Source organism: Triturus cristatus, chromosome 1_1, assembly GCF_964204655.1.
Source record: "Triturus cristatus chromosome 1_1, aTriCri1.1, whole genome shotgun sequence".
Taxonomy (NCBI): domain Eukaryota; kingdom Metazoa; phylum Chordata; class Amphibia; order Caudata; family Salamandridae; genus Triturus; species Triturus cristatus.
In genome coordinates, this window is record NC_140579.1 from 40,454,108 (window position 1) to 40,478,385 (window position 24,278).

The 24,278-nt window shown below is 43.8% G+C and overlaps 1 protein-coding gene across 1 annotated transcript in view; it reads right to left on the reverse strand.

The window, feature by feature from the left end:
* Positions 1–5,098: 5,098 nt before the first annotated feature.
* Positions 5,099–24,278, reverse strand: part of LOC146869299 (keratin, type I cytoskeletal 12-like) — a 44,064-nt gene continuing 24,884 nt past the window's right edge. Inside the window, exons 3-7 of the mRNA XM_085633869.1 lie at positions 11,378–11,536; positions 10,822–10,947; positions 8,482–8,699; positions 8,184–8,233; positions 5,099–5,788 (exon numbers count right to left, since the gene is read on the reverse strand). Of these exons, the coding sequence (XP_085489995.1) occupies positions 5,691–5,788; positions 8,184–8,233; positions 8,482–8,699; positions 10,822–10,947; positions 11,378–11,536 (651 nt within the window). The 3' untranslated portion in view covers positions 5,099–5,690. The remainder of the gene's footprint in view (positions 5,789–8,183; positions 8,234–8,481; positions 8,700–10,821; positions 10,948–11,377; positions 11,537–24,278) is intronic.

The following is a 24,278-nucleotide window of genomic DNA, read 5'->3' on the forward strand; positions in this document are numbered from 1 at the left end:
CAGTTCATTCTGTGTTTCACCAGGTTGGAGGAGACGCCACTACACTTGAAAGGAAGCAAGCCCATGATCTGAGTCCAGGGGATTGGGTGAGGATAAAGGTGCACAGGAGAAGAAATTGCTTGGTTCCAAGGTGGGGAAGACCAAGGCAAGTTATTCTGACTACGACAACTGCTGTAAAGTGTGCCGGTGTGAAGAACTGGATGTATGCAAGTCATACTCTGAGAGTTCCAAATCCAAGAGAAGGGACTGGTAAAGAGTATTTTGAAGAGTCAGACTCGAGTGATGATGAACAAACTGAGCCAGTGAGAAGGGAAAAGAATCCTGAAAGAGCTGAAGGAGAAAGAGAATCAGGTGATTCTTTCCTTCCAGAAGAAGCTTTAAGGCAAACATTGAGAGTTTCAGAGGAGAGATCAGATTCTGTAAGAGAGCCTGAAGTTCCAACGAGCAGTGGAGAAGAAAGGAGAGAAAAGAGCAATTCCACAGGGAATACTCCTGAATCAGATGAGGAGGTTGAAATTCCACTTGAGATTACACCTGAAGAAGCAGGGTCAGAAGAAGAAAGAGAGGGACAGAATGCGGAAGACCCCCGAGGAGGTGTAGGGAACATTTCTGATGAGCTAGGTGAAGGGACAAGTAGACAGCAAGAAGATTGCGTGTTGGAGACCCGAGGAGGGACAGGAATAGGGAAATCTCGAGTGGTGGAAAAGAAGTCTGTGGAGCAAAAAAGAATTGCTGAGGGACAAAAGGCAGATGAAACAGAATCGGATGAAAGTGAGAATGAGAAACCTGAGGGTCGAGTTCTGAGGAAAAGGACTTGGATTGGAGAAAGAAACAATAAAGAAGTGAGACCGAAAAAGGTTGTACGAGGAGATATTTGGCCTAACAAGATAAAGAGGCTGAGGTACAGACTGACACAAGTGGATTCGTCAAAAGCTGAACAGGTAAACGAAGTGTTGAGTCAAAACAGAACAAAAGTAGAGAAACAAGAAGGATCGAAAGAACAAGGAAGAATAAAGAGAATTAGACAACCCAACCAAAAGTACAGATCACCGGAATGGTCTTATGTGGCACTGTCTGAAGGAGAAGAAGAAGAAGCAGAGAGTCAAGACAATCCGGAGGGGATCTTGAGAAAAGTGGTTGAGGGAGAGGAAAAATCTGTTGGAATCTTAAAAGTTATCCTGACTGACATTGGAGAAGAGTCAGATGCACAGGATGTTGTTGAAGATCTGATACAATTCGATGTTGCTGAAGAAGAAGTGAAAAACGATGAAAATCCAAATTGAGTGAACTGAAGGAGTCACTTGGAGAAAGTGAAAAGAAGAAAATTTAAAAATTAGCAGTAAAGAGATAATTTAGAGTTCTAAATTCAGTAGTGGAGTAGAAGAGGCTAAGCCAAAAGACACTGCCAGAGTAGTAAAATGGCTAACACAGAGAATAATCAAAGTAGATGTGCCTTTTTGAAAAGATGGTGTAGAATGTGCTGCTGCTGTACTGGTTTATTAGTGCTATTATGGTGTGTATTTGCTTTATTAGTTACCTTTAGGGTTACAATAGACACATTTGGAATACATACTGAGAATATGACTAATGTAGGGAAAAATTCACAGAAAATAGTTCCAACTAGAATTAGTAACATTTACATACATAAAGATAGGTCAATTAATGATTTTTCTAGCAATGTTTTTTCAAAATTGTTGTATGAATACGTAAAGACAATGGAAGTTAGGGATTGCTACGTATGTATGCAATTACCTGCATCTGTTTCAGAAGGTGTTACTTATCACCATTTACCAGCTACGCATGGAATTTCCTGTAGTGTGTTGAGTAGTGTTTTTTATTTGTTAGGGAAAATAGATTATGAGATGTCTAACAAAGATAACATTTTTGGGCAATTGCCTATGAACAAAAAGCTGAATCCAGCTAAAGAAGCTAACATTTTTGGTGAGATTTTTATTGAGAAAGAAGAATTAACATTAGATTACATTTTTAAAAACAATTTAACTTGCAGTTTGAAAGAGGAAGAGAAAGCTTTTCTAGACATGGTAGAGGAAAGGAGAATGAGCATGCATGAGAAGGCAGGGAAATATAAAATGAGTGAGACAATTTGGGACATTGAAATGGGAAGAGAATTGAAGAATGGGGCCAGTCCAACTTTGGCTTTAGATGCACCACAGAAGGGTAAATTATGCGTTACCAGGAGGAAATCCCAATATAATAATTATTTTGTTGGGACTAGTGAGTGCCATGATACATACTTTATTGCAACGGGATGGGGATTCAGAGGAGGAGAAGATCCAGTTTTCCCGGGAGTGTATTATATTTGTGGGAACAGGGCTTATTACAGGTTGCCTGACCATTGGTATGGCACATGTTATGTTGGTCTGGTCTTCCCAAAGATTTTTCATATAGATAAGATAGAAGATGTAGAACATATTAACTTACTAACACGTTTTAAGAGAGAGACTTGGTCAGAAATAGTAGGTGATATTTTTGGAGCTTTAATTCCAGGAGTGGGAATTTCGCTAAATGCATATGGAATTCGGAAACTGTCAACAGTGGTGGATCGCTTATCGACAAGTACCGCTGGAGGGTTTCTTTTGGTAAATACGGAAATGGTTGCCTTACGTGCCATGTCTATGCAAAATCGACTTGCCCTTGATATTTTATTGGCCAAGGAGGGTGGAGTCTGTGGAATGCTGAAAGTTCAACATTGTTGCACTTACATTCCTGACGAAAGTAAAGACCTGAAGGTCTATATCAAAAATATTACTGATTTGCATGAGGAATTAGTACCACTGGAAGCTGAAAGTATCTGGACCAAATTAGCTAATAAGATGATAGCTGTTAAGAGTTTTATTGCTAAAATAGGTAGTACTATTATAGGTAAGGTGTTGTTTCCTTTGACATGTGTGATTGTTGCCTTATTGATATTAAGATTGGTGTGTTTGTGTTGTAAAAACAGGGGAGGAAAAAAGAAAAGAATTAGAGCTAATATTGAAAAGAAACAAAAGAGGTCAAAAAGAGATCCACAAGAAATAGAATTGGAAGAATTGAGAGAGAGTGTTTACTTGGAGACAAAAAGGGATGATGAAAGGGAGTCTGGTGTGTAAAGTTGGGAAGAAAGAAAGAGACATTTCCAATTTCTCCTAAATTGGGAAACATTTTTTTTTTGTGTTTTGATTTATTTGGTGATAATATCACCAAAGGGGGGATTGCTGGAGCAGGGTTTTCTGTTGAAAATTTATTGGGTTTTAAGCTTCAGTTTTGTCTATGTGTCATAACTAAAATTATTAATTTGTAATCACTAATTATCGTTTTTACGAGCTTTGACTTATCAACATATTAACAAAAGAAACTACACGTGGGAATGCATATATGTTGCTCAATAATATGTGCGTTTAAATAAATGACGAGAGTGCTATTTGTTTTATATTCATGCTTTTTAATAATGTGTACTAATGCTTAAATATGTTGCAGATGGCTAGATAATTACATACACATAAGGGTATTAGTGGGAATTAACACTGTTTAATCATTGCAATGATGTAGTAACGTTGTTTGTGTTTCTTTCAATTAAGATGGTCCGTTTTGGCCTAAATGAAAATGGCTGCCATTTACAGCCTGCATTCGAGTGAATGAGATGTGACAAAAGGCCTTGCTGAACATGGTTGAAAGTCACCTGATCACAGCCTCTGCACAATTCAGAAAGCTTCTGTGATGACAGCGATTCCAGGCGGGCTGCCAATCCGCTGAGTTGCCCTTGGTTGAGAATGAAGCCACAATGAACTATTCACAATTGTAATGGCTTTGCCATGGTTTTGAGGAAGAGCTTCTATTAATGCAACATTTGCAAGATTGAGTTTCCTTCTTCCGTCTTTTTATTTTTGTGATTTTTTCTGAGCGGAGGTTTTCCAAATGTAGCGATGCTACATCCTTTCTGCTCGCTCTGCTTAGCGGCTCAACGGATATTCAGAACTTATTTTGTTGCTATCATTTTGTAAGTTTCATTATAAATATACTAGACTAGAGAGGGTCCGTGTCATTGTATTCGGGATTTTTGAGGCCACTTCTTTCTGAACCCATGCTGGTGAGGATCGATGCTGTGAGGACGGCGACTCGAGAGACTTTACTGAGAGACCTGTCCTGACCCATTTATGACATTTAGCTAGAATAGGTAAATATGAGAATAATGATTTTGCTATTGATTGACTTTCACTTGAACTAATTTTAGATAAAATTACCTTATGTTTGAATTACAGTGTCGGGTGGTTATTTCTTTGTCAGTTATTGAATTCCTTATTGTGACTATTAGTGTTTAAATCATGACTCAAGGCAATACCAATTTGGTCGCATCGGCCTTAGTGTAGATACAGAGTGTTCAAGGAGTTTCCTCTCAGGTTCAGTGCGGATAGAGTAATAGAGCGTATGTTGGTGTGATGGGCCCTAGTGAATGAAGAGTGTATGTGCGTGTATCTGTGAAATTACTCTATCTGTGGAAGTAGGGAGAATTTATATGCTCTGATCTGCAGCAATGGCACCACAGACATTTTTTTGAGTTTCATATTATTTCCTTTAGACTGAACACCTCTCACATTCGTATGCAGAGTTTTTCTCTTTCCATTTTGCAGATTATTTTGATTAAAAATGGCAAAGACATGCAGAATTATTTTTCTGCTAGTTAAACCTTAGCCATGTAAACTGTTGTAAAAGTCTAGGTGTTCTTGCAAATGTTGTCTATGAGTAATGTAAAATCTGTGCAGAATTGTTCTTGGTATGTCAGTAAGCATAAAACCTTGAAGAGCATTGAGTGTACTCACTCTATACATGAGCGCGCGGTGCATGGACTGCACTCAAGGGGAGGAGACCTGTGGTTGGATGAGGGACACTCTGCCACATGCCCTCCTAGGCTGAGCATATATTCTTTGACTGCTTCATCAATAGAAAATTCGGGAAACAATTTTCTAAACCTAAGTTCAGTCCACCTTAGATCCCATTCAAACGAACTTCAAGAGAATAAAATTAAATTAAATCTTTTCACTAAATGAATAGCAAAGTTGGGCAAGTGTTTTCTACACATTTAGTAACAGAAAATACACCCTTTTATTTAGCATTCAAAAAGATAGTTTATTGGATAATAATAGAACAGAAACAGAGATTTGTATTTTATTGCAAAGAGAGGTGAAAGGTCAGAGATGAAAACCCAAAGAAAGAGCCTTGGCACAGTGACCAGCCCCACTTCCCAGCCGATGCCCCTGCTGAGGTGGCAATGTGTGCTGTCTCCACAGGTACATTTGCAAGGGATATGGCACATAAAATGCTCTCCATTGACCTAAGTTTTGAAGGTTAGTAACCAAAAATTGACTATTCATTGTCAAAGTAAGAGCGCTCGTCCTTGGTCAATGCCAAGCCGCGTGATGACCCTCTGGGCGCCCTCTCGGTTTTCTTAGGTGTCCTCTCATTCAATGTGGGCGTCTCCTCGCTTGCTTGTATACGCGGGATGCTGGTGTTGTGTTGCTCATTGTGTTGAATTGTCCAACACATTCTATGGCTATGTTTGATGAACCCCCCTAGGAGAAGCAGAAGAACGGCAGGGGTGGTACTGTGGAAGGGGTTCCTCCTCCCTGTCTGGGCATCTTGCTGTAGGTTTCCTGGTAGATCAGCGGTTTCATAAGCAGAGACCCAGCTTCTGTCTATAGTTTCTGTTCACTTTGTTTCTCCTCTTGTGAGACCACTCTGCCATCAACCACTTCCTGGACGATGGTCTTCACAACGCGGCTTCTAACTGGATCTGGGGTTGAAACAAGAAAGGAAGAGGTGAACAATGCAATGCAGGTAGTATACCTTTAGAGGAAAAGATTAGTGCATAAAGGTAAGAGAGGGTGGTGGACATGTTGGATAAAGTATGGCATTCTGATCTCATTTCACAAATCAGGCATTAGATTTTGTCATCTCCATTGCATCAATTTTTGTACCTAAATTAAACATAGGTAGGGAAATAGCTTTCTAAACTGCGCCCGAACGGTTTCATTTAAAAAAAAAAAAGGCTCAGAATTAAACTGGTCAAAAGTAATCATGTCTGTTCCTCATGTAAATGTGCCTTTGTGAATTTCCTAATTTTGGTGTCTGTATCTTGTGAATGGTTTAACATTGAAAATATGCCTCATACACCATTTCTAATAATGAGACTACACTTTAATTTTCACGTATCGTTGGCATTTGTATTATTTGAGACATTTATTCTAGACGTAAGCCCCTAACGCGAACCATCACATATGTCTCATTTGTGAGCGCTTTCAGGCTGGTGCATGTCCCATATGTGATGATAGTATTGAAAATTGTGATATAGTGCTTGTCCACTATTGCTGTTCTTGTGGTGGTGCATTTATCTTATACACAGTGACGTCAGTGCATATGCTTTATGTCATTATTTGATGTGTGTTTTTTTCCTTTTTGTAACCTTGCTAATGTCAGTACCCTGCCTGAGGGGAACATTCTACTTAGTGCATATGTCCCTTGTGAAAATTACAATGTGTATACATCTGTCTTGGGTGAACAATCTAGTGGGTGCATATACCTCACGTGGCACTAGTGCATGTGCCGGCCACATTGGAATGCTCGCTTTGCTGATGTAGCGCCTCTGCAGATCATTCTAAAATTGCTACACGCCACTCCTTCGAACATGCTAATATTGGTGCATGTTCCTCATTGTTGATAAGTTTACACTGATGCATGTGCCTCTTGAGAAGGGACTAGTGAGTGAAAGTGCCTCATATGCAGGGTCTCGTGTAGAGCAAGTGCCTCATGGTCATTTTCTAGTTGGTGCACATATGTCATGTGACTATTGTCATTGGTGTTTTTCCATCATGTAACTATGAACTTTGGTGCATGTGCCACATGGGAACATCCTGATTGATGCATATGATTCCTGTAAATGTTCTAGTTGGTGCATGCACCGTGTGTTAATGTGCTAAGTATAAAGGCAGTGGTGTAAGGCTCTCCTGATGGCGAATGAGCTTTATGTGAACTTGATCGTTGCTGAATGTGCATTGCTGCCTGTATATTCTATTTGGTACATGTGCAGAATATTTACAGACATGCAGGTACAGATTCTAATACTGACCAATATTTCTCATGTAAGCATCCTGTTATTGCTGCGTGTCCCATCATTGAACATTCAATCATTGGTCCTTTTATGTCATGTGACCATACTGACCTCTGGTTCTAACATGCCTAGATCAAGATGGCTGTCTTTACATACCTTGGTCATCAGGCCCTCTCCGGAGGCAGCTTTTCTCCACCCCATAGTTAAGCAACTCTCCATGGCAAAAAGGAGTGAGTGAGTGTGTGCTTGAGGGAGAAAGTACCAAAGTGTGTGATAAAAGAAGGAGCGAGAGTGGGGCCTCTACTGCATCAGATGGATTAAGTCCAAGCTCTGCCAACAGTTGGTGGTTGCAAGTAAATTCATTCATTTATGATGAAAGAGGGAATTCTAATTCTAAGAGGGAGTATTTTAATCAGGCAGTAATAAAATACATGTTTCCCTTTTCAAGAGGAGGTTTTTCCAACACGTTTGTGGGGCAGTAAATAATCCTCAAACCAAAATCCCAGGATCATCCAATTATTATATTATTTCTGTTTTTTCCATCCTTTTTATTCAGTGACACATTTCAAGTGCTAAACAGGCATTTATAACTTTTCCATTTCATGCATAGAACTCATGCCAACATATCATCATAAAGCAGCAATGTAACATGTGACTCTAGCACTGTCGGTGAAAAGGAAAGTGGAACAAGATGGCCGCTTACAATGTTAACTTTAGCTTTTAAAGTTGGTAAAAGGTGCCAGAGGTTACCTTGCAAAAGGTAAAACAACTAGATGAGTGCAGCATGTTGTATCGTGGGAGGGTTAAAGCCACAAAATGCGATTAGGCCTGCTTGAGCAATGCCACCTCTGTGCTTTCTAATCTATATCTAGAGACGTTAGGCAGTGCAGGACCAGTCTTTGGTATCTGGTGGGATGGCAAGAACTACAGCTGCCACTGTGGAACTAAGTGTCCCACACACATCCTTGGGCAGTGAGGCTTTATTATACCAGGCAGAACTGCAAACAGGTGGGGTTATGGCAACAGAACCCACCACTGTCACATCTAGCCATTATCATAACGCAAAAGAGGGCACCCTTACCTTTAGATGAGTGAGAGCCAGAACTCTTGGGCTGTTGCTCGATATAGCCACTGAAAGGAAACAACATACATACACATGACTGAGAACGCGCTTGGTTTATAATCATTCTATAAGCAATGTTTGATGTCTGGTGTCATTAGTGGTTTCAAGTAAGGTTTTTGCCAAGAGCTTTCCTATGTCACTTTTTTGGGCGAATTAGGGCTCCCCTCTTTCCTGCAATGGCACCCCAGGTAAAGGTATTTGCCTGGAACCAAAATATCGCTAAAGTGTAGGTGTTCAGGATTTGCCATCGTCTTACCTGCCCTGACCGTCCAGCAGGCGCCGGTAGGTCTCAATCTCCCTCTCCAGCCGGCTCTTGATGTCCAGGAGTTGCTCGTACTCTGCCATGTTGTTCTCCATCTCTCCCTTGATTTGCGTGAGCTCCTCCTCTACTTGACTGATCTTTACTTGAAGATGTGCCAGCTGGGCGCAGTAGTTGCCTTCTGTTTCTGCCAAGCCGGCTTCAAGGGATTGTTTCTGCCGGTAAACAAGACAAGAAGGACAGGCGACACATGGTAATGGAGTGTGTTCTAAGTGGCACTGGGTTGTATGTCTGAGCATGATGAAGAATGGTTCCAGCCCATAACCCTGCCCCAAGTTCAGAGTAAAATACTGCAATCAGGTATGTTGAGGTGTGAAAACTCACCAAGCCTGCCTTGGATTGGGATTGAAAAACAGGCATATGCCAATGAAACACATGCAGTAGACGTTTGCGACCTGAGAGATTACTGCCTAAGCCCGAGAAGAGTCCAAGTTGCTATTAAGGCAGCATGGGAGCATGTTGAATAGATTCCAACTCTCATTTCCTATCATTTAGAACATATATATTGCATTTTCATGCAGTAGACACTGAAATATTGACCATAAGGACTGCTTGCTTACTCTCCAATTCGTCTTTACCCTCACGCTATTATTGAGAGAGTTGTGTCCCATAACTTAGGAAAGTTTGAGCACTGGATCTATGCTTTGATTTCTTGTATGATTGTTAGTATAGTTTATAGTTTATGCATGTGTACAGTTTTGTTTGTTCCTGGAAGTTGGGCTTAGTCCTTACATTTACTTAATTTACAAACATTTATTAGCTTCACTTTTGGAGCTGTTAATGGCCCTTGACTCAGTTGCTAGAACTCTTTGGAATCTCTTTTCAGACCTATGCTGATCACATGTCATTGATTGTCAGACTAGATGGTAAATAAAGGAGCCAGCCCACACCTTCAACATGTACCTAAGGAAGGTGGCACATTGGATGCACACTGACTCCTTCTCTCTTAATGAGGGTAAAACTGAGGTTGTAGTGTTCGGGCCTGATGCTAAGTGGACCGCCAAATGGTGGCTGAAGGAGCTTGGAGATTTCCCCGTGCCAGTGCCTCCAGCATGCAACTGGGGTGTGGGAATAGACAGACTTCAATTTTGAGGCCGCTGTGGAAAATGTATGTACCACCAGTTCCAGATTATTGTATGTTCTTGATAGGTTCTTGCCTTACATACCTAAATCTGCTAGAAGAGATATGAGCAGCCACTTATCATCTCTCGCAAGTACTATTGAAATTCTCCTCTAGTGGATGGGGCTAAATATCTTATCCAATGCCTCCAACTCCTGCGGTACCTTGCTGCTAGGCTAGTTGTAGGCCTGAAAAGCAAAGAGTCTATTACTGCATATTTAGACAAATGACATTGGCTGCCTGTTTACGAAAGAGGTTTATTGAAAGCGCTTTCGCTCTTTCATAAAACCATATATCAGGTAAATCCCAAGATATACGTGATGCCAGTGTTTCATTGTATATTCTTGGCAGAGCACTGAGATCTTCCAACTCGGGCCAGGACAACGTAGTCTGGTAGTTCTCACAGCTAGAATTTGGAATTCCCTACCTCCAATCATTGGGCTACAATCGGAGCTGATGCCGTCTAGGAAAGTGGTCAAGACCAATATGCTTGACCTTAGTTTAGGAAATCTGTTGGTAATGCTACTCTGTCCCTCCCTGATGAGATAGCTCATGCATCCTGCTTTTCTAATCTCCCTTAAGCGCTGGTCCACTTCTAAGGATGTGGCTGCTTGAGCTCTGTCAATGCAATCAGTCGATCAACTAACGGTAACACTCAGTAGTTGGCTACTATATGTAACATCCAGATTGGGAGCTCAGCGCCTGATTCCAAAGACAAATGGGCTTGTTTTTGAGATTGCAAAAAATGAGATTCAATGCCAATTCAGTGACAGTGTTCTCACTAATACTGATAAGTGTAGCCCTGCCAAATATCCCGTTTCCAAGCGTGATCAGCTGCTCCAGTCCAGAATTTGTCTTTACATTCTATGACTTGTAGGCACATTTTATCCCATTATAAAACCAGAACTACAAGCTCCAGAATGCAAAGAACTAAACATATCTGGACCAGCTACCCACTCAAGGACCTAGGAAACATGGCACTTATGTATCTTGCCTTCATTCTCTTGAGAGTGACCTATGTGCTATATAAATGGTGCTTTCATCATTTTCCTGTTCCTAAAGCTCTTCCAGGAGAAATGGGGCACCTTATATGCTTGGAAAGATCTTGCGCCCTAGAAGTATCTTTAGAAAGAACTGGAATAATTGACACAACTTACCATTGCCAGAGCTGCCTGCAATTCAATTTCCAAGGCCTGGAGGGAGCGTTTCAGGTCGTGAATCTGACTCTTGCTCGACTGCACCTGCTCAACCCCGGCAGAGATTTCTTGCTTGATGGCATTGCTCTAAGAGACAGCATGGGTGTGAGTGTTAGTCACATGTCTACACATCACAAAAACTGATGGATGAACTGCTTGACTCACCCTCTGCCAGTGGTAGTCATCTGTGGTGCATTCCATTACATCATCTTTCAACTGTCTCGGTCATTACAGACAGGGGTCAACCATATGCTAATCGGTATTTAGAACACACCTCCTCCCAAACCCAAGGCATCAGCATGGACCAGTCTGTGGGAACTCAGAATGGCTGGTAAGCCCTGAGTAGACTAGGTTATAATTTACATAGAGTCTGGGTTGGGACTTACTTGGCAACATCATTTATGGGCATTTCAGGGAACATTAGTTGGTTAGGCAATACCTAGGTTTCCCATCGTTCAGTCCGCCGTATCCCACCACCCGCAAGACATGCACCAAGCTGTTTATCTCCCCTCCTCACCGCTTCCAGGAAATTTGCTTCGGCATCCCGGCGATTCTTTTCTGCCATCTCCTCATACTGGCTTCGCATGTCGCTAAGAAGCTTCAGCAGGTTGATGCCTGGCGCTGCGTTCATCTCTACGCTGAGTTGCCCTTGGGTTCCCATGAGTGCCTTCATTTCCTGCAGGAGGAGTAGCAACATATCAAGGGCAGGAATCACAGGCAGGAAAACATGAGTTTGAAAGACTACACGGAACAGTCACCTTCTGTGCTCTTTGTATAGTTGCTTTCATAGAAGTCAATTCACCAAAATGCCAATAGTAACAGAAGTGACATCATGCATAATGTGATCCCCATTAGCATTTCAAGTGTCGCCAGTTTCCCACCGTGGGCCCCTCAAGAGCCTCGTCTTAGCTGGTGAGTTGAGATGAAAGGGGCAATGATTGTGCACTTCAAACACAAACATGGTTCTTTGAACTATATTTACTTTCTTGCTCCCGTTAGTTTTGATCCCTGAGACCACTGATGCCAAGAGTAGTGCCAGGGGTACCAAAGGGTTATTCTGTAGTTACAGCTGCCATCCCTAGTCGCCACTAATTCGCATCCATGTTTGCTTTCAATAAAACAAATCATAACCATAACCCCATCATTGGTATCTGTGGATTACCAGACACCAACTACTCCTATAGAGCACAGTGTTGTTACTGGTTTGTAGCAGCATCTACTTTTCCAGAGGGGATATGAGTATATATTGTTTCTAAATTATAGCATTCTCTTTTTCCTTTTTAAGTGACATACTAGGCATTACCCTAAGGACATATTTTTGGCATTTTAACAGGAGCCTGTGAATTTTTTTGTCTGACTTAATGATTGTAATGCTAGAAAACATTATTATAATACGGGGTCTTGTTTCACTGTTGCTCACAGGTTTTTATCTTTTACAAAAACCTAACTTTTTTATTTGGATAAACTTTCTCTCTGTCTACTTTTTAACAATTGTGACGTTGCTCAGAATGTTCTTTTTGTAAATGTTCTTTTTGTGATTACATATTATGATTATTATGTATTTTCATGATGGTTTTTAACCCTCGAAACAAATAAATGAACTTTGAACTTTGTAATGCTAGAATAAAAAGAACAGGAATGGTAGGGGAGGGAGGCTTGACATAAGGACAATGGTTTGCATTGATCGAAGGGTTAAGAATGTTCTTCGCAAGGAAGGCTCTTGACTACAAAGAGGAAGGGCAATTGTTGAGTGAGAAGGTTGTGAGGTGTGCTGGTAAGGAGACACAGTCTAGTTGTAGGAAACAGCTAAGATTCATTGCCTGCTGCTGACATCTGGTGTCACTGGCAACTCAGAGGTTCAAAGTCCTTTACAGCACCAACTCTGCCTTTCACTCCTTTCAGGTTGTGGTAAATATTTAAATTACCTGTACTATTTTTTATGCGGTAAAGTCTAGTAAGAATAACTCAGTCAAAATAAGAGGCAGAATCCGTGGTATTAGAGGTTCTGAAAAGGGCTTTATTCCTTACAAAGGAATTATGGTTCGAACCAGGCAATCTTATTCCATCACCACGAAGGTTCAGGAAGGGATAGGCAATACATTATTGACAAGTAACAATATATATATGAGAAGCATTGCATCAAGACAGATGCAGGAGGCGTAACAGCTGATAATACAGATAAGAATACACATACGTAATGAAAATGGGCGAAATAACAGGCGTATACTAGAAACGTCATTTAAAATGATGTCACAAGTGGGTGGATCCATAAGAGAATCCTGCAGTGTCAGCAGAAATGTTTGGCAGAGATGCGCGCGCAGCCGCATGACGTGTGATTGACGTGCAACTAGAGGGTGAAGGGGAATTGACATTTAGCTCTACATGTGGAGACAGAAGTCTGGGGGGTCAGGTCAACCTAATCCCAAATCGTATCTAATATCTTTGTTTAAGGAACTGTTTTATCCAAAAGGAAAGGTCTCTCGGACGGAATCTATTCTATACTGACTGTTAGTGCATGTACAAGCGTCTATGTGTCTACATGAGATGCGAGGGGGCAGGAATCTTCCATGGTAACAGGGGCTATGAATTACTTGCATAAAGACAGCGAGGCCGGGCCCTTTGCTCGGTAGCTGGAAGGATGTTTACCTAAACTACTAGACAGGAATGCATTGGATGAGGAGCGGAGCAGATAACTTGAAGGCTGAATACAGTTTTTGGCAGGCAACAGGCCGCGTCAGGCACCGTTAGCCGCGCAGGGAGTAAGACAAAGTTCATGGACACAGATGCAGGTCCAGGCTGGAGCATTTCAGAGGCAGAAGCAGGAAAAAGGCTTGATGACAGAATTCAGGGCCTACTCGCCTGAACTGTAAAACTAGAAAAGTGAACCATATAAAGTCGGTGGCCAATCATACTTAGGAATGGAATATTCGACCCATTCATGGCGGATCTGAAAGAGGACATGTTGACGTTGGACGCACATGTATTTGCGTCTTCATAGCTGGAACTGGAGGGAACATACATGTACTTCTAGCATGTACATGGAGCCGTTGGGGTCTAAGATAGGGGACACAATTGACCATAAAAATTCATATTTCCTCATTCCCTCCTTGTCCCCTACGGACCCTTATGAAATATCCATCTTCATCAATCCATCAATCTGTTCATATAGCATCATTTGTTCTTCTTTCTTCTTCCGGGATCTTGAATGAAAATTCGAAGGCGGGATACACGATGTGGCACACAGACCACAAATCGCTGGCCCACATTGTAGACACAAGCAGCAACTGAATAGAATGAGAAAGCCAATACCTAGGAAGGATAGGATCCTCCATCCCCAGGCTGACAACACGCTCCAGAACCAACCGGACCAAGTCCAGGTGCCTGGATTCTGGTGCATCTGGCTTACGATCTTATGAAGTCGAGTTATGGCTTTATATACTGACGGCGCGTTTTCTGGTATGAAAACACAGCAACTTGATCCGATGACCCTACAAGCTCCGCCCCTATCGGCCAGGATGACGTCAAGGACAAGACGATTTTGAAGAACAACAATCCGCATCGCAGACTGCTCCTCTGTTAAGTTGCCTAAGGCGGAAGTAGTTTCATTCACTACTGCTTCAAGGGTTCTAGTTAATCTACGTATCAACTTACTATTAGTGACTGTACCTATGTAGGGAAAGAAACCTTTATTGAAATCTGTGTATTGCTCCCATGCTGTTTCGGTGTAGTCGACAATCGGGAGATCTCTCTGCTGTCTATTGTGTACTAAATGGGTATTCCTATGGTAATCAGGCGGGGCTAGGAAAACAGGTGGCAGAAGGAATGCAATGTAACAGGTACCATCCCAATCTAGGGGTAGGCGTATGTATGCGGTGTGACCACAGATGAAGTAGGAGTGACGAGAAGCTCTAAATGTAGATTTGCCTTTATCACTGAATTCTATTACAGTGGTACATTTACTATGGCCCATGTGTATTGAATAAATGTATGCGTAACCGACCCACTATCCAGCTTCCGGGTTCGGCGACGCGGGCAGGTTGAATAACCTCCAGGGGATGTCTGTATAGTAAGTACATACCGGCGCGCGATTTGGAGGGTGGTTTCCTAATACCTGGGCAGACCTTGGGCGCTCTAGACACTTATAAAATAAACGCAGGTTTCCGGATCACTGCCCACCATCGGTACACGGTTGTATAGCTTGCATGTGAGCACTTCGACACGCCCAAATTACACTGGGCTCAGCAGCGAAGAAATGCTGATTCCTAACTTAAGCTCACAATAAGTTAGAATCCGTCACTACGATTCATTACTTTTTAAACTTAGACTTTTCACCATCCGGGACTTGCACATCTCAGTCCCATCCCCGGTTAACTGCACCTGGGTAACCACATTTACTATCAGAGTACCAGTGCACATGAGAGGTGTCACACGCTCATTTCAATATGTTCTCGTGTTACATAGTGGAGATCTCTCTCCTATGACTTCATGTTTATGATATCTTCCTATGCCTCTACCTTTCCCCATAACACCATTATACTTTAGGGAACGAATGTGTTTCTCCCCCTGTGGACGCGCCATGCACCTGATGAGGAGCTCTTTTTAACATGAATTGGTGAGTCCTGACGTAACCATGACTTCTTTCCTTTTATAAAGGGCTGTACATCCAACCAGAACCTGACTGTGCTACTTGTTTTAACCGTTTTTTACCTTGCCCTACCTTGTCTCATGTCATGTAATGATTAACTGATCAGATAACTGGTAGGCATCCAGTATAATTGATAATCTGGATTATATGAATATGATCACCACTTTACTGCACGAGTGGTGTTCGACTCAACTTTTGTGTTATAATGCCTACAATTCCAAGGGTGGCTTTGGGTTCTCATATATATATTTTGTTGATTGTTTCCTTTCTCTAGGTGACCCCCTCTTAAATCAATACATAAGGTAGGGGCGCCTATTAAGGGTTGACCGACATAATTGTTCTCACCCTTGTTTTTCTCACCACACTGTAGATAGTTTTTTTCGAGCACACTTCACTTCATTAAAGGTCCTGACGAAGCGCCACGAGATCCTCCTGACTCAATGCGCGCGAAACATGTTGACCATAAGAGTCGAGCGTAGCTAGCCACTCATCCGTTGTGAGCATAGATAGCTTTTACGGCACTCACTCCCCTTTTTAGGTCTCGCTGAGCCCAGCGCATGCGCTGGCTCGAAGAGACATTTTATATGTGGGCTTCAAAAAGTGCTACCAGGCCAGCCTAGAGGTACAGTGCATGTGCGCGGGCGCGCGCGCCACGCTTACTTTCACTTTCGCGGCTGCACGGCCGCTTTGATCGCGATCACGATCACTTTCACTGCGCAGACCCAGCCTCCTCTGCCGGCACACTCACAACTGGCAACATTACGAGGGAGTACGTGCCACGTTACTTCAGTTAATTTTACTAGCTGCTCCTTCTCCCTTTTTAATTTCCTGACCAATTTGCCTTTAGTTTGACTCTTCAACTACACCTATTAAGCACCATTGGTAAACTTTAAGGATTTCATTTTAGATAAACATATTTTAATAATTACTAGGGATAAAATCCATCTTTACTCAATTTAAGTTACTCCTATCCCCTACAGAGTGCCGCCTCCATCAAATTTCGTATTCACTTGTAATCTTGTGCACTCGCAGCAAATGTGATGCCCTGGTGGCACAGCAGAGATGGTATGACGTCACCCGAGCCCAGCTGGGGGTGCCCCTTCCATTACATTCTTAATAAAGGTAAACACATGTACAGAGTGGTATGCAGCTTCATAGCAAGAAAGGTATGACAACGGACTGGCTTACATTCAGTAGGACAAATATGAACCTATTTAAGTCCGAATAAAATCACTGCCTGCCAAGCAGACAGTATTAGAAGTTTCGTAAATTAAATGAGACTTTGGGAGAGAAAGATGAAAGCTCTAAACGTTCCAAAAGCGCTTGAACTTTAATATCCCTAAGGGAATGGAAAGCTGTACCCGAGAACACACACTCATGAAGTGAAAGAGCAAGCATGCCTGCTGGAATCAATCTCAAAGTGTCACTTCACAATAATTATATTATAGAAAATGTCAACCAAAAAACAGATTATGATCAAACTTTCACAAGCTTCGTTACAGCATACACTGGTACAGTTTGCAGAAATCTGCTGAAACCACCGGATGCCGTTAATTTGAAAACGGGCCATCATGCTGTGAGCACATCTGATCCAGCCGACACCTTTCCCTTTAATGATCACTGTTTAGAGTTGTCAAAGCCAGTGGGTTCAATTTAACTACACAGGGATTACCAGATAGTCAGTGCATCATTGCAGTGAATGAAAGAGGCTAGAACAGGAAACAAGTGTCTTTGCGGATACTGTGCTGGAGTACACAAACAGCTGCATGAATACTTACGATTTGTCTCTTCTGCAAACTCGCCTTTGTGGACTCACTTGCCGTCTGCGAGGGGACAGAGACTTTCCTCTTCTGTCTTTGATTGGGGACTGGGCACTTGAGGACTTCAGTATCTGGAGACATTTTGTATGTGGGCTCCAAAAAGTGCTACCAGGCCAGCCTAGAGCTACAGTGCATGTGCGCGGGCGCGCGCACCGCGCTTACTTTCACTTTCGCACGGCCGCTTTGATCGCGATCGCGATCACTTTCGTGGCCGCACGGCCGCTTTGCTGCGCAGACCCAGCCTCATCTGCCGGCACACCCACAACTGGCAACATTACTTTTCTACAGCGCTTCGAAGCCTGAACTGGTCTAGCGCTTGAAATCAAGTAAGCAGAGATTCACAATGTTATTTTACATCGCAAATCACGCAGTGTTGGGCAAGGTGACACCCCTACACGTAGTTATGAATTACAGTCTCGCTTGTGTGAAGCCGGCCCAGGTACAAACAGTGTTCACGTGGGTTGTGAATGAACCCGCGATGGTGTGAGACTCCGGGGCAAACCCTGGGAAGCCCAAGGTCTCTTCAGCCCGATGTGTCCGTCTCTCGTCGCCCCTCCCCTCCCTCACGTCTCCTTCCTCCTTCCAGTTCTCACACTCTGCTTTCCTCCCTCCCTCACCTCACGTCTCCTTCCTCCTTCCAGATCTCACACTCTGCTTTCCTCCCTCCCTATCTCACTTCCTGCACACAAACCTTTCCTGGCTGGGGACCAAATCTAAGAGACTTGAGTGAGATAACTAACTTAGGAACACAAGACAAAAAAACAAGCACTTTCCCAGCACTTGAAGCTGTGTGCGTGCACTACCCAGAGACGCGAGGCACGTCCAGCATTCACCGGTCTGAGGCTCGTGCACGGAACTAGCGGTCGCAAAGCCTGGGGTGCACAAGATCACACCTCAGATCTGTGGTGCACGTCTGCCACTCACCAGGCTCACGGAGTTAGCAGCAGGTGATATGGATTCAGCGAAACCTGTCGCCGGGGGACACACGGTGGCCACAGGCAATGGTGAATGCTCCCCGAATGTCATTTCCTGATGCCATATTTGTTTTTAAAATCATCTCACGGGCAGAAGCATGCACATCTGTCACTAACAAACCATCCCCTGCACCAGAGATTAATGCAGTGTGTCTGCACGTCTCAGGGGCAGGGAACCTACACACTTATCACTAACAAACCATCCCCTGCACCAGGGTTTAATGCAGCATGACTGCACGTCTGAGGGACAGGGACCCTGCACACCTATCACTAACACACCAACCCCGCACCAGGGACTAATGCAGCCTGTCCTAATAGAGTCCGGCGGGGGACCCTCTACGTACCTTGCAGGGGGGCCCCCTCAATTATAGTTACGCCACAATGGGAGAAAGGTCAACAAGAGCACTCTTTTTTCAGTGGGAGCACACAAGTGAATGGGTCTGTAGCACTTCTGAAAGTTCATTCACTGTTGATCACATAAGGGGCGCTGTGATGTAGTTTTACTCCTGCTTATAATACCGCCACAAGCATTCGGTAATAAGATTTCTGCACAATTTTCTCATGAATCCAGGTCACCCGAATAAACTCGTCCAACTGGTATGGCTGTGCCTTTCTGGTCCTAGCAATCTTGAGCAGGTGAGGGGTTTGTTGAGCTTTCAGAATATTTCCTAGTAGATTAAACAAATCAGGATTCCTTGCAGCGTCCAACTTTACTACCAAAGCACAAGTACTCATTTTCTCTGCCTATTTAAAGAAAAAGCAAAGAAGAAATTGCTTAAAGGATGCTGTGCTATTACATTATGAAGAACAAGCATTTGCAATGCAATAGGTCTCGCATTTACGTGAGTTTAAGTTATTGGCATTGTAAATAATGCCTTTTTTTTTTTTTAAACGGAAACAAAAATAAAAGACATTGTCATTTGCAATGTCAATAGCTCAAACTCACGTAAATGCGAGACCTATTGCATTGCAAATGCTTGTTTTTTCGTGTTGCACGGCCTCCGTGCTTTTAGCACGCGCACTCCCAGCATGTAACACATAGTACTGAACACCTTGCAGCGAGATGGACTCTGTCATATTTGAGGTTTTTTTTCAACATTTTCACAATTTTTTATTTCTTTGCCACAGAGTAGGAATGGACCTTTAACAACGGAACAGTTCACATTCCATTGAGAACTTTTGGTTGCTAATGCACCCTAATGGCGGTGTAACTTAACGAGTTTGCAACAGTATGGCTGAAATTAATGATTACATGTTTTAAGAAATTCATTCTTTCGCGGAGACTTTCGGCAAGGCTTAAGGGGGATACAAAATGCACATATAAACCCACTTGGAATAAATAACGTTATTAAATCATACTAGGAAAAACTGCATTTGCTATTCAAGAGCAGGGTCGTGTTAGCAGCACCGTAAATAGTTTACTCGCTCTCCTTCTCAGCAGTCCCGATTCGAGTCCTCAGACTTTGGGACTGCGGACTCAATTCTCGTAACCATTCTAGTTAATGGATTGGGTCCACCACAACCGGCGCCTCCTGGCACCGCACTCTCCAGGTGCCCTCTCCCTGCAGAACATGGCCTTCTTGCCCTCTCAGCAATCACATCTTCTGGCACCCCGCCACAACTCCCCCCTACCTCCCTCTCTTTCACTCAGGACCTCTCTTTCACTCAGGACTGGCCCGCCCACCCCTCCACCATCCCACTGCGTCCGGACGGGTGCACTGTCCAGTTGTGAAGCACGTGCCCTAAACTAGACAAGGAAAGAAACCAGCCCTTATCGCAAGTGGAAAGTGAGCTTAGTTGGCTGTAGCATTTTAAAATACGTAAACAATGTATGAGATATGCATATTAGATGTTTTATATTTTTATTCTGTGTTATTTCCAGACTGTGTTTCACATGAATGTGCACGGGAGGAGAGTCAGGCACATTGAACGCCATTATACTTCCCAAGGTGCACTTCGCAGCATGGCGCTGTACACACAGCACAAGTAGGGGGGGTGGTGGTGGAGGGCGGCACTGTGCACACTTTTAGCACCTGAGTACTGTGCACAACGTGGCATTGCACCTAGATCTCTCGTCATTACACCAGTCATTGTGGCCCTGAAATGTCACACAGTGGAAAACGCCGACTGTATACGTTTACTGTGTGTGAACATTTTTGTTAGTAGACACATACTCATATTTCTGCATGTTTATCTATACGTTTGTGTATTTTGTATTTATGGGTGTGTTTAGAATCTAAAACCTTCATCGGATTCATGCAAACTAATGTTTTTATTTATACCCGTGTTTATACGTTTCTGTGGTGTTCGGCGCAGCTCGAGCCTTGCCCCTTGCTTTTGGTTATTGGAACAGAGCGCGCGGTTTATTCGCTGGAACAGGGAAGTGAGGAGCTGTCAGTCCAGACACAGGCCGTGGTGTGAGCTGCATGTGTGCTTACATGTATGTACATGCTGACATGAAACCCTAGCAGGAAGCTTTGTGAATGCTAGAATGGAGTCAGTGGCCGGCCCGGACATATTCTGTGGCAGGAGGTACCTGGCGCAGGTATCTGTATTGTGTAGCGAGGGAAGGGGCCATACTGTGCTAGGTGTCTGCCATTTGTGATGTAGAGCTCTGCGCAACTGCCGTGATGGCCTACACGTCCGCCAAACAGGCGGTTTATTATAGCGCCTCAGGCGAAAACCGATTTACAGGAGCACTATGGGGTACCATTAAAGACGCACACGTTCGGGTTTTCTGTTACATTCAAACCTGGCGCTGACCCTGCTTCTAGCGCTCCCTCGTTTGCCAGTTAACACTTAAACGCTATTTTGGATGGATAATTGTGCAACAAAATACAGGGTTTAATGTATTTTGGCGAGTTTGCCAGCTGCTTTACTCGAGTCCTATAAGATGAATACCACACGCGGGCCCCTCGGTCGAAGCGGGGAATGTGCCGCTCACCAGGGCCCCTGTCCGGTCCTTTCACGAGGGCGCAGACACCGCAGTCCGAAACCGAGCCCCGGCTCGGAGAAACACGTCCAGCGACTTAGAAAGCAGCAGATTGTGACACAGCATTATTGATATACACGCGGAATGGGAGGAATGGCGTGCGTTCCTAGTGCTGAATATTTAATATTATTTTTACTTTCTAGATTTTATTTGAATCAGTTTGACCGCGGCCCATGTTTAGGTCTCGCTGAGCCCAGCGCATGCGCTGGCTCGAAGAGACATTTTATATGTGGGCTTCAAAAAGTGCTACCAGGCCAGCCTAGAGGTACAGTGCATGTGCGCGGGCGCGCGCGCCACGCTTACTTTCACTTTCGCGGCTGCACGGCCGCTTTGATCGCGATCACGATCACTTTCACTGCGCAGACCCAGCCTCCTCTGCCGGCACACTCACAACTGGCAACATTACGAGGGAGTACGTGCCACGTTACTTCAGTTAATTTTACTAGCTGCTCCTTCTCCCTTTTTAATTTCCTGACCAATTTGCCTTTAGTTTGACTCTTCAACTACACCTATTAAGCACCATTGGTAAACTTTAAGGATTTCATTTTAGATAAACATATTTTAATAATTACTAGGGATAAAATCCATCTTTACTCAATTTAAGTTACTCCTATCCCCTATAGAGTGCCGCCTCCATCAAATTTCGTATTCACTTGTAATCTTGTGCACTCGCAGCAAATGTGATGCCCTGGTGGCACAGCAGAGATGGTATGACGTCACCCGAGCCCAGCTGGGGGTGCCCCTTCCATTACATTCTTAATAAAGGTAAACACATGTACAGAGTGGTATGCAGCTTCATAGCAAGAAAGGTATGACAACGGACTGGCTTACATTCAGTAGGACAAATATGAACCTATTTAAGTCCGAATAAAATCACTGCCTGCCAAGCAGACAGTATTAGAAGTTTCGTAAATTAAATGAGACTTTGGGAGAGAAAGATGAAAGCTCTAAACGTTCCAAAAGCGCTTGAACTTTAATATCCCTAAGGGAATGGAAAGCTGTACCCGAGAACACACACTCATGAAGTGAAAGAGCAAGCATGCCTGCTGGAATCAATCTCAAAGTGTCACTTCACAATAATTATATTATAGAAAATGTCAACCAAAAAACAGATTATGATCAAACTTTCACAAGCTTCGTTACAGCATACACTGGTACAGTTTGCAGAAATCTGCTGAAACCACCGGATGCCGTTAATTTGAAAACGGGCCATCATGCTGTGAGCACATCTGATCCAGCCGACACCTTTCCCTTTAATGATCACTGTTTAGAGTTGTCAAAGCCAGTGGGTTCAATTTAACTACACAGGGATTACCAGATAGTCAGTGCATCATTGCAGTGAATGAAAGAGGCTAGAACAGGAAACAAGTGTCTTTGCGGATACTGTGCTGGAGTACACAAACAGCTGCATGAATACTTACGATTTGTCTCTTCTGCAAACTCGCCTTTGTGGACTCACTTGCCGTCTGCGAGGGGACAGAGACTTTCCTCTTCTGTCTTTGATTGGGGACTGGGCACTTGAGGACTTCAGTATCTGGAGACATTTTGTATGTGGGCTCCAAAAAGTGCTACCAGGCCAGCCTAGAGCTACAGTGCATGTGCGCGGGCGCGCGCACCGCGCTTACTTTCACTTTCGCACGGCCGCTTTGATCGCGATCGCGATCACTTTCGTGGCCGCACGGCCGCTTTGCTGCGCAGACCCAGCCTCATCTGCCGGCACACCCACAACTGGCAACATTACTTTTCTACAGCGCTTCGAAGCCTGAACTGGTCTAGCGCTTGAAATCAAGTAAGCAGAGATTCACAATGTTATTTTACATCGCAAATCACGCAGTGTTGGGCAAGGTGACACCCCTACACGTAGTTATGAATTACAGTCTCGCTTGTGTGAAGCCGGCCCAGGTACAAACAGTGTTCACGTGGGTTGTGAATGAACCCGCGATGGTGTGAGACTCCGGGGCAAACCCTGGGAAGCCCAAGGTCTCTTCAGCCCGATGTGTCCGTCTCTCGTCGCCCCTCCCCTCCCTCACGTCTCCTTCCTCCTTCCAGTTCTCACACTCTGCTTTCCTCCCTCCCTCACCTCACGTCTCCTTCCTCCTTCCAGATCTCACACTCTGCTTTCCTCCCTCCCTATCTCACTTCCTGCACACAAACCTTTCCTGGCTGGGGACCAAATCTAAGAGACTTGAGTGAGATAACTAACTTAGGAACACAAGACAAAAAAACAAGCACTTTCCCAGCACTTGAAGCTGTGTGCGTGCACTACCCAGAGACGCGAGGCACGTCCAGCATTCACCGGTCTGAGGCTCGTGCACGGAACTAGCGGTCGCAAAGCCTGGGGTGCACAAGATCACACCTCAGATCTGTGGTGCACGTCTGCCACTCACCAGGCTCACGGAGTTAGCAGCAGGTGATATGGATTCAGCGAAACCTGTCGCCGGGGGACACACGGTGGCCACAGGCAATGGTGAATGCTCCCCGAATGTCATTTCCTGATGCCATATTTGTTTTTAAAATCATCTCACGGGCAGAAGCATGCACATCTGTCACTAACAAACCATCCCCTGCACCAGAGATTAATGCAGTGTGTCTGCACGTCTCAGGGGCAGGGAACCTACACACTTATCACTAACAAACCATCCCCTGCACCAATGCAATAGGTCTCGCATTTACGTGAGTTTAAGTTATTGGCATTGTAAATAATGCCTTTTTTTTTTTTAAACGGAAACAAAAATAAAAGACATTGTCATTTGCAATGTCAATAGCTCAAACTCACGTAAATGCGAGACCTATTGCATTGCAAATGCTTGTTTAACTAGGTGGTTGACTGAGCCAATAAACTTCAATTTCAGATTAACCAACCTTTTTAATCACCTACATCTACACTCCCGGGCCCTCACACGCATGCACCATACGGCAGGGAACAAAAGATCTCCGACAAAGAGCCCCTGTATGGGTGCCCGTCGGGTATTGCACCGCCGACCCGA